The sequence below is a fragment of the Xenopus laevis genome, chromosome 3L, assembly GCF_017654675.1.
Source record: "Xenopus laevis strain J_2021 chromosome 3L, Xenopus_laevis_v10.1, whole genome shotgun sequence".
Taxonomy (NCBI): Eukaryota; Metazoa; Chordata; class Amphibia; order Anura; family Pipidae; genus Xenopus; species Xenopus laevis.
The window spans coordinates 155,465,087-155,482,270 of NC_054375.1; the positions used below are offsets into that span (position 1 = coordinate 155,465,087).

The 17,184-nt window shown below is 42.8% G+C and overlaps 1 protein-coding gene across 3 annotated transcripts in view; it reads right to left on the bottom strand.

Moving 5' to 3' along the window:
• The window catches only part of dnah2.L (dynein, axonemal, heavy chain 2 L homeolog), a 113,616-nt gene that overhangs the window by 23,523 nt on the left and 72,909 nt on the right, over window positions 1-17,184 (bottom strand). For all 3 annotated transcript variants that reach the window (XM_041587379.1, XM_041587378.1, XM_041587380.1), the window contains exons 39-60: window positions 14,210-14,337; window positions 13,917-14,069; window positions 13,700-13,825; window positions 13,351-13,569; window positions 12,906-13,023; window positions 12,085-12,221; window positions 11,805-11,942; window positions 11,410-11,568; window positions 11,034-11,186; window positions 10,724-10,815; window positions 9,116-9,314; window positions 8,801-9,025; window positions 6,967-7,071; window positions 6,412-6,600; window positions 6,215-6,300; window positions 4,616-4,746; window positions 3,615-3,764; window positions 3,360-3,527; window positions 3,037-3,197; window positions 1,568-1,707; window positions 1,300-1,432; window positions 229-368 (exon numbers count right to left, since the gene is read on the bottom strand). In XM_041587379.1, the coding sequence (XP_041443313.1) occupies window positions 229-368; window positions 1,300-1,432; window positions 1,568-1,707; window positions 3,037-3,197; window positions 3,360-3,527; window positions 3,615-3,764; window positions 4,616-4,746; window positions 6,215-6,300; window positions 6,412-6,600; window positions 6,967-7,071; window positions 8,801-9,025; window positions 9,116-9,314; window positions 10,724-10,815; window positions 11,034-11,186; window positions 11,410-11,568; window positions 11,805-11,942; window positions 12,085-12,221; window positions 12,906-13,023; window positions 13,351-13,569; window positions 13,700-13,825; window positions 13,917-14,069; window positions 14,210-14,337 (3,250 nt within the window). The remainder of the gene's footprint in view (window positions 1-228; window positions 369-1,299; window positions 1,433-1,567; window positions 1,708-3,036; window positions 3,198-3,359; window positions 3,528-3,614; window positions 3,765-4,615; window positions 4,747-6,214; window positions 6,301-6,411; window positions 6,601-6,966; window positions 7,072-8,800; window positions 9,026-9,115; window positions 9,315-10,723; window positions 10,816-11,033; window positions 11,187-11,409; window positions 11,569-11,804; window positions 11,943-12,084; window positions 12,222-12,905; window positions 13,024-13,350; window positions 13,570-13,699; window positions 13,826-13,916; window positions 14,070-14,209; window positions 14,338-17,184) is intronic.

The following is a 17,184-nucleotide window of genomic DNA, read 5'->3' on the forward strand; positions in this document are numbered from 1 at the left end:
CCTCAAGTCTCTGATTGGTTACTGCCTGGTAACCAATCAGTGGAAAGCAAGAGAGCTGCAAAGCAGGAAGTAGAGTTCTGGCTATTATGTTACACATCCACTCACTCCAGCCTTTATACATTACATTTGTGGCTAAGTAACTATTTAAGAAACATTTTTTATTTTACACATACATCTGTTTACCCAGTTTTTTTTTTGCAAACTGAACTGTTCCTTTAAATCTCTCACCTCTTGTATCTAGATACCACCTCGAGGTAACTGGTGGGAGTGATGTAGTTGTGCCTCCTCACTTCCAGCTTCATCCTGTGGGAGAATTCAGCCACGGAGCGATGCATAGTCACAAAGATCCGGGCCACTTTCCCTTGAATCTGTCAGGAGAAACAGGGAGAGGATCTCAGCCTTGCATATTAACACTTACTATCCCAAGTGCAACGCACACAAATGTGCACAATTCCCCAGGTTTTTTAAGCCCAGGGCCGCAGCTGTTCCCATAATAAAAGTGCGATTGCTGGTCTGTTTACACAGGTACCTTTGTGCATTGCACTTGTCCTTAAAGGGATACTGTCATGGGAAAAAATGTTTTTTTCAAAAACACATCAGTTAATAGTGCTGCTCCAGCAGACTTCTGCACTGAAATCCATTTCTGAAAAGAGCAAACAGATTTTTTTATATTTAATTTTGAAATCTGACATGGGGCTAGACATTTTGTCAATTTCCCAGCTGCCCCCAGTCATGTGACTTGTGCTCTGATAAACTTCAATCACTCTTTACTGCTGTACTGCAAGTTGGAGTGATATCAACCCCCTCCCTTCCCCCCCAGCAGCCTAACAACAGAACAATGGGAAGGTAGGGATGTACCGAATCCACTATTTTGGATTCGGCCAAACCTCTGAATCCTTAATGAAAGATGCGGCCAAATAACGAACCAAATCCTAATTTGCATATGCAAATTAGGGTTGGGAAGGGGAAAACATTTTTACTTCCTAGTTTTGTGACAAAAAGTCACGCGATTTCCCTCTAATTGCATATGCAAATAGGATACGGTTCTGCAGAAGGATTCCACCGAATCCTGCTGAAAAAGGTTGAATCCTAGCGGAATCCAGAACCGAATCCTGGATTCGGTGCAAACAACACCCTTTAATTTTGTGCATTGGTACATTTAACTTGAACAAGCAAAACAAGTCCAAGAATGTGGAACAACTGAACAGCACCATCTACTGGAAGGCCATGAAAATGCAGCAGATGTAGCAGCAGCAGTGCACAAATATAATATCTATATAAATAGGCAAATGCACTTACTCCATCGATGGCTCCCAGCTGGACTCCCTCTAGATATCTCTGTGCCACCTCTAACAGCGCCTCCTGTGGCCACTCAGAAAACCAGTCTATGGTTGTGCAATTGACAAGCGCTGGATACTGACGGATCCGATTTCTGAGAATAAAGACAAAAGATCGGGCAAAAACAAATGCACATCTGCCCGTTCTCAGTGAAGGAGAAGTGAGTGGGTACTAGTGACCTTGGGCAGCATGTAAGAGAATGGCCGGCTGATATAGGAGACGGCCTTACCTGAAGGGGTCGCCGACAGGACTCATACACAGGACTATGTGCAAGTTGTTCCGCACTCGCTCTATAAGGAAGTTAAATAGACTCTCAGGTGTGTCCGGAACATTCTGCTCACGAGCTTTCTCTGATAGGGAATTCTTAATCTGCAAGAAGAGAGCACCAAGGGTTCACTTGTCCTTACTATATACTACACCTAGTAAGGTGCCACACTGATGGTCTCCCCCAGCAAAATCTGGTTGGGGCTCCTGACCAAATCATGCTAAACTCCCCTTTATTGGTGGATTTGCATATAAGGCAGCAATGCTCTGCAGGGCGTAGCACACACACAGGCAGCAATGCTCTGCAGGAAGTAGCAAACACACAGGCAGCAATGCTCTGCAGGGCGTAGCACACACACAGGCAGCAATGCTCTGCAGGAAGTAGCAAACACACAGGCAGCAATGCTCTGCAGGAAGTAGCAAACACACAGGCAGCAATGCTCTGCAGGGAAAATAAAACACACAGACAGCAATGCTCTGCAGGGGAAATAAAACACATAGGCAGCAATGCTCTGCAGGGGAAAATAAAACACACAGGCAGCAATGCTCTGCAGGAAGTAGCAAACACACAGGCAGCAATGCTCTGCAGGGGAAATAAAACACACAGGCAGCAATGCTCTGCAGGGGAAATAAAACACACAGGCAGCAATGCTCTGCAGGGGAAATAAAACACACAGGCAGCAATGCTCTGCAGGGGAAATAAAAAACACAGGCAGCAATGCTCTGCAGGGGAAATAAAAAACACAGGCAGCAATGCTCTGCAGGGGAAAATAAAACACACAGGCAGCAATGCTCTGCAGGGGAAATAAAACACACAGGCAGCAATGCTCTGCAGGGGAAATAAAAAACACAGGCAGCAATGCTCTGCAGGGGAAAATAAAACACACAGGCAGCAATGCTCTGCAGGGGAAATAAAACACACAGGCAGCAATGCTCTGCAGGGGAAATAAAACACATAGACAGCAATGCTCTGCAGGGGAAAATAAAACACACAGGCAGCAATGCTCTGCAGGGGAAATAAAACACACAGGCAGCAATGCTCTGCAGGGGAAAATAAAACACACAGGCAGCAATGCTCTGCAGAGGAAATAAAACACATAGGCAGCAATGCTCTGCAGGGGAAAATAAAACACACAGGCAGCAATGCTCTGCAGGGGTACATAAAACACACAGGCAGCAATGCTCTGCAGGGGAAATAAAACACATAGGCAGCAATGCTCTGCAGGGGAAAATAAAACACAGGCAGCAATGCTCTGCAGGGGAAATAAAAAACACAGGCAGCAATGCTCTGCAGGGGAAATAAAAAACACAGGCAGCAATGCTCTGCAGGGGAAATAAAAAACATAGGCAGCAATGCTCTGGAGGGAGCCACACAACGACACATCCATGTACAACTCTGCATTGAGCAGCACAGATCAGAGAAATGCTCTGCACCTCCTCGAATTCATCCGACTTGTAGAGATTAGGGACCTCTCCAGAGCTCAGAATGTTATTGACGTCCTCAAGAAAAGACTCGTCGGTGATCTGAGTGTCCGTCAGGAGGAAGACGGAAGGACGATCTTCCACCCCAGCCAAGCGGTACAGTCTCTTGATGTCTGGTGAAGGAAAAAGAGGGCAGGTCAGGGGGCAGGTGGAATGATGGGGCTGATAGAAGAGAACTGCTGGGTGATGCATATTTATTATTAACATGTATTTATAAAGCACCAACATACAATAAATGGGTGGATAGACTAAACATACAGATGACAGTTGCTTACCTTCCCTGAACTCCTGCTTGCGGTATCCCCTTGTCACCTCCAGCTGGAACACCCTGTAGTCACAAATATACGATGCCAACCGGGCCAGGCTCTGTCTGCCGCTTCCTCCAATGCCAACAAGCAACATGTTGCCCCGGGGCTGCCCAATCACTCTCACAATGCGGGTGACTGAGGGTTATTCAACAGAAATATGGATGATGATTTCCCAGCATGCCCTATGACAAAGGCTTTGGAGGTGGATACAAAGTTACTCACCGTGTTGGACTGCGTCTGTGAATAGAACCAAACTCTTGGCTCCCGCCCCCGGACGCTGGCTCTGCTCCTGTAGCTGGCGGTTCATGAAGGTTTTTAATGCCTGGAAGTCTGTTATATCTTCGTAGACAGGAGGTTCCCGAAGGAAGTCGCCTATATGAGCAAACAGACAGAATGAGATGGGAAACAGGAGAACAGAGATGCTTAGGGCCATTACTAGATTGTCAGCCAGGAGCTCTCAGCCATATTAGGGTCCCAGGTTAGATACCCATCAATGGATTTTGTTGTCCTTAAAGGGAAAAAATGTTTTTTTCAAAAAACGTCAGTCAATAGTGCTGATCCAGCGGAATTATGCACTGAACTCTGTTTCTCAAAAGAGCAAACAGATTTTTTTATATTACATTTTGAAATCTGACATGGGGCTAGACATATTGTCAGTGTTCCAGGTGCCCCCAGTCATGTGACTTGTGCTCTGATAAACTTCAGTCACTCTTTACTGCTGTACTGCAAGTTGTGTGATATAAACACCCCTCCCTCCCCAGCAGCCTAACAACAGAACAATGGGAAGGTAACCAGATAGCAGCTCCCTAACACAAGATAACTGCTGCCTGGTAGATCTTAGAACAGCACTCAATAGTAAAATCCAGGTCCCACTGAGACACATTCAGTTACATTGAGTAGGAGAAACAACAGGCTGCCAGAAAGCAGTTCCATCCTAAAGTGCTGGCTCTTTCTGAAATCACATGACCAGGCAAAATGACCTGAGATGCACCTACACACCAATATTACAACTAAATACACTTGCTGGTTCAGGAATGAAATGTTATATTGTACAGTGAATTATTTGCAGTGTAAACAGTGTCATTTAGAAATATAAACTACACCATAAAAATCATGGCAGAACTGTCATACAAATATGGATCCCTTTAAAAGAATTAAAATCATGCTCCAGTTTATTTGTCTCAGTCCCAAGCAGCTGAACAAGGACCCTGCCAAGTACCCACCAAACACTGGGGGCTGTTTGCTGGGACACAGGTTGTGATAGGTCAGATTGAACAGAGATCCCAACTTCTCGCTCAGAATTGTCACAAAGGCGTCGGTGTCTGACGAGTCCACTAGACGATCGGAAAAGACTCTGCGGCAGAAGAAAAGAGCAATACATTCAATTCTGTGTCTTACATCAATGCTAAGCTTGTGGCGCCAACTGGGCATCATAGTGCCAAATAGGGTTGCCATACAGCCGGTATTTTACTGGCCCAGCCGGTAAAACACCTACCAAGGCTGGGGCTGGTCAGGGCCGCTTCTACCATGAGGCAAGGTGAAACCCTTGCCTCAGGCGGCAGCGAGGGGCCAGTTACAAGGGGCGGCAAAAAGCCGCCTCTTGTAACTTTAAGAGCTGAACTTCCGGGTTTTAACCCGGAAATTAGGCTCCGCTAGTGCAAAGAGCGCTATTGCCCCCTGAAACCCGCTCCGACGCTAATTTTTAAGCGCGGAGCGGGAGAGGAGGGGGTTGGGATCTGGGCTGCTGCCTCAGGCGGCAGCAGCCCCAGAATCGGCGCTGGGGCTGGTATTACAAATTTACCGGCAATGTAGCTGCCGGTTAATTTTTAATACCCCTAACAAAAGCCCTTGGCCCGGCCCCAAACTTACCTTTTTGCCACATTCTGGCCATTGCACACTGTGGCTCCGGCACCTTTTACGCCACGGCCCACCCTTTTGTTCCCGCCCCCACCACCACCGGGTGGGAAATTTATTAAAAGGTGCCAACCCTAGTGTCAAAGTATTATGACTAGAAGGACTAGGAGGAGCCTTTAATTGTCATAGAGGTAACGTGTGTAAATTATCAGATGATCTAAATCCTCCTGCCATAGAGTCCTTGATTTCATGCAGTTGAAAGCACATGGGGAGCAACTTCAGCCAAATAAAAACAAGATATTGAAAATGTTAAATTAGGAGTTAGGGGAGGCGATATACATAAAATCACAGATCAGCGAGAGGTATACTGGATATTTACACTGAAAACCAATTTGCCCCAGGGGTACAGTAAAACAGTTTTCAGTCATTTCTAGTATATTGCTTACAAAAATCTTACGGTAAGTTATACTTAAATTTCCCATATAGTGGTGTTGAATACAGGAAATATTGACCTGTGACAGACTTGATTTGTATTATGTAAATGTTAATGTATTGATGTTTTTAATTAGTATCAGTAAGGCATAGAGCACTTGCTGACTCATCCTCTGATGAAGTGCCAGAACGAGGCATGAAACGCGTCAGGTGATCACACTCAGTCTAGGAGATACATCTCATGGAGGATACCTGTATATTGCTTTTAATCCAAGCTTGGTAATGACGTCTTTCTGAATTTCCCCCGTGGCTTGGAGGATTCCCCTTCTACCTCTTGTTCTACTAATTTACATTGGATTTGGCTGGGGTGGACACCGGTCTGAGGGGGCGACTGCACGGGTGGTCTGAGTGTCTCAGCTAAACATGGGGAGCAGTCCCTATAATACCTTCTGGTATGTAGTTGTGTTTTGCCTCCCTGTTAGACTAGTGAGGTTGGCATTGCAATGGTCTGCCTATTGCTACACTGGTACTGTTACCTGAAGCATTCGTGCACCCAAAGCCTGGTGATGCTCTGCTTCGTGTCGTGGAGATCCCGTTGGGCGCGCAGCATGCCCTGGAACACCTTGGGTTGAAGGAAAGGAACACAGATGAGGCACTACACTCAATGTGAGAAGTCACCATCTACACACTCTGAGACATCTTACCCGAACCTAATACAGTTGTAATTTTGTACCTTAGAAATGTCCCTCAGGTTGAACAAGTAGTGGATCTTAGCTGGGGTTGGGAGGAACCTCTGGGTGATGGCATTATACAGCTCCATGGTGCCTTGAGTGATCATATCCCCAACTGGTTTTACTTCCTCGTCAAAATCCTGCAGCTTCTGGCTCATCATGGTGCCAAAAATGCGCTTGATCTGTGACTCCTGGTACACAAGATATCAATTGGTAATTCCAGATGCTCATGTGCTGTTAACTTACTAACAAACTGACCAGTTACTTCATGCATGGCCTGGAACATACGTGGTCCTATTAAAATCTTCCCAGTTTGGGCATCTGGTCAATGTGAAGAATAATGCCCATGTGTGCACAAAGGGCTGAAATGGCCACTTATACTCCTTAGAGAAGATCCGCCACAAACAGTCCATTTATTAATATTTAAATGTATTTTTTTAACTGTATTGATTTATCACTCATTGCCCATCTTGCAGTTGTATTATGAACCCATACAGAATACGATTGAACCCCCATCACTAGATAAATGGTACAGATACAACTATCACATTACTCACCGAAGGGAAGGTCATATTGATTAAATTGAACCTGCTCTGCAGTCGGGAAGAAATGGCAGTACGGCCTCCACCCGGAGGTCCCATTGCTGCCATGATGAACATGTCCTACACATGGGGAGATATGACAATGAAGATCTCAATATGGAATATGAGAAAACAGGCCTACATAAAAAGATATGGAGACTGAGATATGGAGATCTAGACATGAGTAGAGATCTAGATCTGAAAAGAAAGATATGGAGATCTAGACATGAGTAGAGATCTAGATCTGAAAAGAAAGATATGGAGATGTAGACATGAGTAGAGATCTAGATCTGAAAAGAAAGATATGGAGATCTAGACATGAGTAGAGATCTAGATCTGAAAAGAAAGATATGGAGATCTAGACAGGAGTAGAGATCTAGATCTGAAAAGAAAGATATGGAGATCTAGACAGGAGTAGAGATCTAGATCTAAAAAGAAAGATATGGAGATCTAGACAGGAGTAGAGATCTAGATCTGAAAAGAAAGATATGGAGATTTAGACAAGAGTAATGATCTAGATCTGAAAAGAAAGACATGGAGATCAGGATTTAGCTAGAAAGCCATAGAGATCTAGGATTATTGAGTCACAGATGTAGTAGGAATGCTATATTTTTATAGATAAGTTGAGAGAACTATGGGCATCTAGATATGTAAGAAATCTATAGATAAAGCCACGGAGAACTAGATATGGTGATAATCCTATGAAATCTAAATAAGAAGAGAAAGCAATGGAGAGCTTTATATATGGTGAGAAAGCTTTGGAGACCTAGATGTGTTGAAAAAGTTATGGACATCAAAATATGGTGAGGAAAGTTATGGGGATCTAGTTATGGTGGGAAAGTTATGCATGTCTAAATGTTTGGAGAAAATTATGGAGATCTAGATAAGTCAAGAAAGATATAGAAATCTAAATATGAGAAAAGCTCAGGATGAGAATTATGGGCATGTATGAGCCATGCAGGAGTAGATGTGGATGTAGATGTGAAAATAGTAGCAGTGCTAAAATGCATAGGGGTTGGTAAAGTTCATGGGTCGATATTTTCATGAGAGGGACTAACCATAACAAACATATAATAATTCAATAACATATATGACTTTGGGGGCACAGGGAATATACATAATGGTTAAGCCCCCTGCACAGGTCCAAGAGGCCATCAACACAGCTTAACTTCTACCAACTGTCAGATTACAGTAACAAAACTCCTACTTTTTACATGGAAAGCAAAGTTCCTTTAACAACATGCCCAGCTGAACCACCTGTATGAGTGAGGGGATTGGTCTGGAAATAATCAGCCTGATCCTTCCTGTGGTCTTGTAAAAGGACCAGTTAGGAATAACCATCCATTAAGTAAATATCCAAGTCTTTCAGAGACAAAGAAACAATTGCTATTCAGCATTTGGGTTGATTTCCACCACTCCAAAACAATGATCATATCTAAGAAAGGAAATTGAACTTGCTTGTTTCTTTAGAGGCTCGGGACCAAGTAAGGCATCATGTCATCATGGCGGATATAGAAGAAGGTAATGACATTTGGTTGTCATACACAACCTCTGCCTTACCTTTTAGCCATCCTAAACCCACATTCTCACAAGTCCCTTCTAGGAAACCTTGAAGTTTGGCCATAGAAATAAGAGTAATAGACATGGAAGAAAAATAACAAGGAGAATATCCAGAAAAGGGGAAGAATGAAAGGTAACTGAGAGAGGTGAGCTATCCATTCAGAGTAGAGAAGTGAAAAAGGAGGTCAACAGTGGAGAGTTCAGCTGTTAAGGACTGGAGATTGTGAGTGAAGGAGGGGCAGTGACTGACCTTGATATATTTGATGCTCTGGTTCTGACGATCATACCAAAAGCCATAGTCAATCCATAGCCGAAGCAACTCAAGTGGGGGCTGAGAGCCAAAGGTGTCTTTGGCTGGCATATTGAAGTCATCCAAAAAGGTAATTAGGTGCTTCCCCCCACTAGGGACATAGACTCCCTTTGTTCTCTTCTCCACGCGACTCTCAATGATGTCTTGAACATTGTTAGTGGTTGTCTAGAATTTGAGAGGAGGACAAAGTGATACATATAACACACATGACACATGTTCACCCATGAAATGCTAGTTGCCTGGGTTTAAGAGTACCTGCGCAGACATGTTGACTGTCAGAACTGCCCACTTGCTAGAATCCAGGGACTGAAGCACACTCTGAGCAATGGAGGTCTTTCCTGTGCCCACTGGACCCACAAGAAGAACTGGGCTTTGGTGTGATACCAGAGCGTTGACAATGAATTGGTACCGTACAGTGTCCACAGTTGGTACAACAATCTTATAAAACGGGGCGCTAGGAACAAAACAACACATTTTAACTTTCACAAAGGTGTAGGGTACCTTACATAATGACAATGAGATGGCAACATAGGGTAGAAGCATTACGGAAATAATAAAACAGAGGGGATACCATCTCACTGTCTCTCATGGTGCCACGGTTATCGACTGACTAACTACATGCAGTTATATACTGTAAGAACCAATTAACAAAGAGCAGAAGTGTCCACAAAAGAGCAGTAGAGTCTAACAAAAAGTAGTAGAGAAGAATTTACCAAAGAGCAGAAGAGTTCACAAGAGAGCAGGTCAGGGGCGTAACTACAGAGGAAGCAGACCCTGCGGCTGCAGGAGGGCCCAGGAGGTACAGGGGGCCCCATGAGGCTCTCATTGATGAGCAATTTGAACATATATTGGTAAAACAGGACAAACACTGGATATGTTGGGGGCCCTAAAATTAATTTGCTGTGGGGCCCAGCAACATCTAGTTACGCCACTGGAGCAGGTGTTCACAAGAGAGCAAAAGAGTTCAGAAGACAGCAGATGAGGTCATAAGGGGTTAAAAGAGTTAAAAGGGAGCAGATGAGTTCACAATAGAGAAGACACGTTCACAATGGAGTTGAAGAGTTCACCAGGGAGTAGAAGAGCTCACAAGCTAGCAGAAGAGTTCACAAGCGAGATGAGTTCACAAGGTAGTAGAGGCGTTCACAAGAGAGCAGACAGGTTCAAAAGGGAGTAGAATGATTTACAAGGGAGCAGAGGAGTTCACAAGAGATCAGACGAGTTCAGAAGTGAGAAGAAGCATTCACAAGAGAGCAGAAGAGTTCACAAGTGAGCAGAGGAGTTCACAATAAAGCAGATAAGTTCCCAAGGGCGTAAGAAAGAGTTCACAAAAGAGCAGACAAGTTCAGAAGGGAGAACATGTGTTCACAAGAGAGCAGAAGAGTTCACAAGAGAACTTTTTGCAGGTTTAGAATATATCATTATTTTTAAGGTACATTTAGGTAAAGAACTGTTTGCGTTAACATTTCCAGAAACATGATGAAATGTAACGTTTTATGTTTAGAATGCTAAGAAATATGGAGTCATCTTGTTATGATCAATCTCCCATCAGGTTCCATTTTGTGTTCATAATTATTAATGCATGTGGAAGACACTAGAGTGTGAACAGATTAGCAAGTAAGGTGCAGCCTCACATATTTAGAGGACCCCAGGACAGGTGTGGGTCAGGGTTATAAACTCATGTTACTGATCCAAAGGTCTACACCTTTTATCTTTTCAGCTCCCCAACATCAGTTGTTTTTGCTCTTTGCTTACTGATATTAGGGAAAAGTTTGGGCCCATAGGCTGCAATAGCTAATGGTTAACATCCAAAGTGTATTTGGGCACAAACCTCCCAAGTCATGAAGTTCTGTAATTACCACTTACTTAGGGGGGATTCTCCAACCCTTTGGTAATTTGTCTTCAAAGGAGACCCAGTTCTTGGTTTTAGGATCCACATAATATTCATACACAGTGTCCTAAAAGCAGAAAAACAAGAGATTTGTCAGTCCCAAATACTAAAGAAACACTATAAATGCTACAGAAAAGCACAAACACCGTGAAGATGATGAGTCTGTTAAAATAAAAGGACAACTACATTGCAGCTCTTGTAGAAAACATGGCTTCACAAAGGTACAGTTAGCCCATGCATTATGGGATATTATAAGATATAATCAAAGACTAAAACATTATTTACCTTGCTCGGGAAGCTTCCCTCAATTTCTCTCAAGTAATTATCAATTTTCCTCCTCCCGTCCTCATCCACGGAGGCGCAGACTGACCAGACCAGACAGAAGAGGAACCAGAGCTCGACCATTCGGCTGTAGCTTTCAGGGTCTGCTGGATTGACCTGTCACCGAGAGAAACACAGATATATATGGGCGACAAAGGGACAAACAAAGAGACTGACAAAGGATGAGAGAAACAGGGGGTGATAGAGAGGGGGTACGGCGTGAGGAACAGCCAAGGAACATAGTAAGAGTGATAGAGAACATCTGTGGAGGATACACAAGATCCAGGGAAACTAGAGTGAAACCCAAACTCCTCACCGGAGATCAGGCAGAGAATCTCACCCCGTTTTCCAGTGTTGCCAGTGCATCGTACAGCTTGCACAGTGATATGACCCCACAAGTTTCCTCTTGAGGAACTAACTCCTTGCATTTGGATCTCCTAAACTCCAGAATCTTTTCCATGTATTTGTCAAACATACGTTGCAGTGTTTCCACTTCAGCCTGCACAGAAGGACATACCGTTAGTAAGCAAGCCCTCCTGCTACAAGTGCTGAGCAGCCCTACAGCCATTGTCCTACTGTCCTGCTGCTTGCAGACAATCTCTAGCTGTACCTGACCTCCTCTCAGAACCATATTCTTGCCTATCACAAGCAGTCAATGATCCCTAGGGAACCAGACATGTTAATAAATAAACAAGTATAGTTGTATGTGCCGGAACATTTGGTTTCACATCTCACCTTCTGGCGCTTTTCTAGCCATGACTGGACATACGGCCTCCACCCCAGACTGGTATGATCTGTGTAAACCATACCGCAACGGGACACGGTGGCTGGAGACGCAACTGCGAGGTCTGAAACCTCAAACAGCAGGGAAACCTGTGAGCAGAAGAACATGAGATGAACATATTATAGATCAGTCTATGCTTCCAAGAGATCGGCCCATAACAGAGGTGTGTGTGTGTGTATATACATGGCGAATACATGGAAAACATGTTGCTTTCCAAAGAACCTTGCTCACCTGCTCAGGCATTGCTATCCTCTCTCCATTGATAAGGGTCAGTACTTTGTTATCGTCCATCACAGAGTTCATGCTCTCAATCCACAAAGTATCTACTGGCCCATCAAACACAATCCACTTTTCATCAGGCCGGTCATCTGCCAGAAGGAACATGCCATTAGTCTTATATCAAATGAAAAAGGTTGGCACAAACTGGATCACTCTCCACGATGTAGTTAAAAAATGTATTTATTTAGAACAGCAACATCCCCATTTGGGATTTGCTGTTCTAAATAAATAAATTTCTTAACTACATCGTGGAGAGTGATCCAGTTTGTGCCAACCTTTTTCATTTTTATTCTGTCACAGTGCCTTCCTGAGCTGAAGGCTTAAGGTGTGAGCACCTGGATCCCCCAATGCATTGGGTAAGTTAAACCCTCAAAAATTTACAATTTGGAGCTGGAAGCACTATACAAATCACTTATGTATATAATCTCTATGCCATTAGTCTTATTATATATAACATATGAGCTGCCCATTGATATGTAACTGCACCCACTAACACTCTCTGTATATACAGGGGACAGACAGCTCGGCCGTACCAATCTCTGTATATACAGGGGACAGACAGCTCGGCCGTACCAATCTCTGTATATACAGGGGACAGACAGCTCGGCCGTACCAATCTCTGTATATACAGGGGACAGACAGCTCGGCCGTACCAATCTCTGTATATACAGGGGACAGACAGCTCGGCCGTACCAATCTCTGTATATACAGGGGACAGACAGCTCGGCCGTACCAATCTCTGTATATACAGGGGAGAGCTTTACTACACATACCTGCACATGCCGTTCGCATGAGACTAGAGAGGATCCCATCAGTCCATTCGTTAGTTGTTAGATCATATTCGCCATACAGTTCTCCCAGTGACAAAGCTTTGGGATTGAGGGGAAAGTCCTAGTGCAATAAGAAAAGAGAAGCAAATGACATGTGACCCCCACAATCACACTGCTGTATAGTGTCCCTTATCATCAAATACCAGTGCTGTATGCTTTCACCTAAATCATCAAACTATAGAGCGTGTACCTGCCCTGCGCCCCGTTTTATACAGCAGCAGTACGATACATGCTGGTCCTTATCAATATTTAGAAGGTCATTTATAGCAAGACCATGTTGTATAACCTGTCCAATCGCAGTGCTGTATCATGAGTATTTCCTCCACTCTATACTGGTTCTAGTACTTATTATCGGCAGTACATTCCCCTGTCTGTCTGTGCTACTCACCCGTACTTGATTGTAGTTGGTATCACCAGTCTTATTGAGGGAGGACAGAGCTCCCTGGAGGCAGCGCCAGATGCTGGTCTTACCACTGCAGGTCCTACCCACAAGCATCGTGGAGTGACGAGAAGTCTTGGTCTCGTACAGTTGGATGACTTTGGAGACAGTGAAGGGGGTGACCTGCAGGCCGGACAGCTTCAGTTCTTGCTCAATTTGTTCTCGTAGCTGATAAAGTCACACGGAATTAGTACATATATTTCTGTGGTCCTTACTTTACATAACCGCCAGTTTCTATTGTACAAGTGGTATACAGCATATACTATGTATGATCTCCGCCAGTCCCAAAGGCACACACCTTGCCATAGTCAACAGTTGGTGTTTCAATGCCCGGGAACAGATCCTGCATGATGCCGCTGAACAGAGGCAAGTCCACGGAGCTCAGCTTGGCCACATTCATATCCTTCATGGCCATGATCAAGACCTAGTGCCGGGCCAAGGGAAACAAGGGAGTTAGTAAAGATGACAAGTTGCTACTACAGACCCAGACACATTATTTCTATTATTATTATTACCTCCTCGTCTGACAGGTTGGGCTGCAGCCTCCTTTTCCTGCCTGAGTAGCGAAGGAGGGAGGTCAGAGCCCTCAGACCAAAATCATAATGATCCTGCTTGGAAAGCTGCTGCACAGCCAGTGAGTATAGAGTATACACCTTCTTAGCCAACACCTGCAACACACAATATCACATGACCCCTGAGCCGCTGTCTGATTGGCTCCCTAAACTGCATTCTCTCATGTGTCATGTCCTCATATATTCAATATACAGCAGATGTGATAAACATTGTGCAACAGGCCCCCAGCAGTTACCTTGCAGTTGTTAAACCCCTCGCCAAAAAGGATGATCTCAGCTATGAGGGTTGAGTCGGGAACCACCATGGAGATGGGACGGAACATGGACTTGAGGTTGTCGGGCAGTTCTGTGCGTCCGGCATAACCTGACAACATACAGACAAGAGAAACTCTGTAAAGTGCAACGCTAATCCCATCTAACACTTGTATTAGTGATACTACAACCCTAGCATTTGCCCCAAGTGTACAACTTAAGATATTGTATAAAAATTGCTAAAAGTAACTTAAACCCATCGCTGACAGTATCCCTTTATGGTCTTAGAGTCTCCCTCAGCCCCTCTTATACCCATATTTCATGCTCATGGGATGAATTCCCAAAATCCCATTGAACTATTCAGGTAAATGTTGGCTGAAACTGAAAAAAGTGTGACTCATTATTATGGTACTATTGTGATTAGATCACCCTTTCACACCTCTGTGAGTTTCAGTTAACACATACTGGAATAGTTCAATAGAACCGTTGTGATTGGATATTGGTGACAGTTTCCTTAAGGACTTCACTGCCAACAGAATAAATATGATAAAAATACCAATAAGTCCCAAACCTAGTGTATACCCCAGTCCAAACAATCCAATTGCTGTGTCCCTCAAACAAGTTTTTTTGGGGAAAAAAACCCAGAAAAATATATATAGTGCAGCGTTCTCAATCCAAACACATACCTTCAGTGCTTAAAAAAAGTTTATAAATCAGTATGTGAGTATAATATGTGAGTATAATACAATTCCTGTGTATGTGAGTATAATATGTGAGTATAATACAATTCCTGTGTATGTGAGTATAATATGTGAGTATAATACAATTCCTGTGTATGTGAGTATAATATGTGAGTATAATACAATTCCTGTGTATGTGAGTATAATATGTGAGTATAATACAATTCCTGTGTATGTGAGTATAATATGTGAGTATAATACAATTCCTGTGTATGTGAGTATAATATGTGAGTATAATACAATTCCTCTGTATGTGAGTATAATATGTGAGTATAATACAATTCCTGTGTATGTGAGTATAATATGTGAGTATAATACAATTCCTGTGTATGTGAGTTTAATATGTGAGTATAATACAATTCCTGTGTATGTGAGTATAATATGTGAGTATAATACAATTCCTGTGTATGTGAGTATAATATGTGAGTATAATACAATTCCTGTGTATGTGAGTATAATATGTGAGTATAATACAATTCCTGTGTATGTGAGTTTAATATGTGAGTATAATACAATTCCTGTGTATGTGAGTATAATATGTGAGTATAATACAATTCCTGTGTATGTGAGTATAATATGTGAGTATAATATACCACTGGGATACTCACATTTTAAAGTGTGGGTACAAACTATACCCTTATACCTATTTTCACTACCCTGAAATTGATGTATAATTAACACTCTTTCACTAGAAATTGCTGAAAGTCTTTTTATCACACTGATTTATAAATGTTTTTTAAGCACTGAAGGTGTGTGTTTGGATTGAGAACACTGCACTATATATTTTTTCAGTTTTTTTCCCCAAGAATCTCGTTTGAGGGACACAGCAATCCCCTTTTGGAATTGGAATACTAAATAAATATGTCATTCCTTCTTAATGGTCAGATAGAAGATCAGTTAGGCTACTTTCACGCCTAACGCGTTTCATGCTTACACAGCACTTAATCATAGGCAATCAGAGAACAAGCACGTCTCCATGTACTGTACATATATACAAAAATAATATATATATATATATATATATATATATATACACATACAGGGCCGCCAAATCACGGGGCCCCGAACAACAACATTTTCAGGGCCCCGCCCACCCTGGCGCCCAAGCCCCGCCCACTCCACATTACAATTAAAAGACCACAAAGACATCGGCGCTAAAAAAGTAACCCCCCCCACACACAAGTTATTAAAAAAAACATTGGTGCCAAGGCCTCCCATAAAAGTTTTTTTTAAAAAGCATTGGTGCCAGGGCCCCCCTTACAAGTAAAAAAAATTGGGGACCAAATTTTTTTTTCAAAAAAAAAAAAAAACATTGGTGCCAGGGCCCCCCTTACAAGTTAAAAAAAATTGGGGCCCCAAAAAATTTTTTTTTAAAAAAAAACTTTGGCACCAGGCGCCCCCCCATACAAGTTAAAAAAAATTGGGGCTACTTCTGTTTGGTCACTAGAGGTCTCTATCATGCTTAATCTTGTACTCTATAATTAATATAGATCCTATAGCCAATGTACTTTTAATGATTACTTTCACTTAGACACAAATTTTGAGTTGATGGTTGAATGCAAGGGGACCAAAATATATCTGCATTATACATTCTATATGAAAGATCTCCCATAAATGACACAGCATATCCCTTGTGATTTATTTAAAAGTAGACCAATAAACATGGTTTAATGTTAAACAACCCGATCATTAGCCCTGATTTCCAGTAAAGTAGATGAACTAAACTTGACTATCATTTTAATAATAAGAGAGTGCTATGCATATTTTTTTTAAAATAGCCTGGACTTTGTCCATGTCGTGTTAAAAATTACTTAGTGCTTAAAGGGCATGTAAAGGCAAAAAAATCCCATTTTGACTTTCTTTAATGAAAAAGAAACCTATCTCCAATATAATTTAATTAAAAAATGTGTACTGTTTTATAAGAAACCTGACTGTATGCAGTGAAATTCTCCCTTCATTTACTGCTGTGAATAGGAATTGTCAGACAGTCCCTAACTGCTCTGCAGGGAAACAATCATACTTATGTACAGCAGGGGGAGCCCCCGCCTTACTTCCCAGCCATGCAGAACTCAAGCAGCTTTGTTTGTTTCCCTGTAGAACAGTTGGCGACTGTGTAGAGATTTGTATTGGATTTTATTTTTGCCTTCTCATCCCCTTTACTGTTTCCAACTCCAGCTGCAGGGACAAAGATCATGGAGCCAGATTTAAACAGATAAACT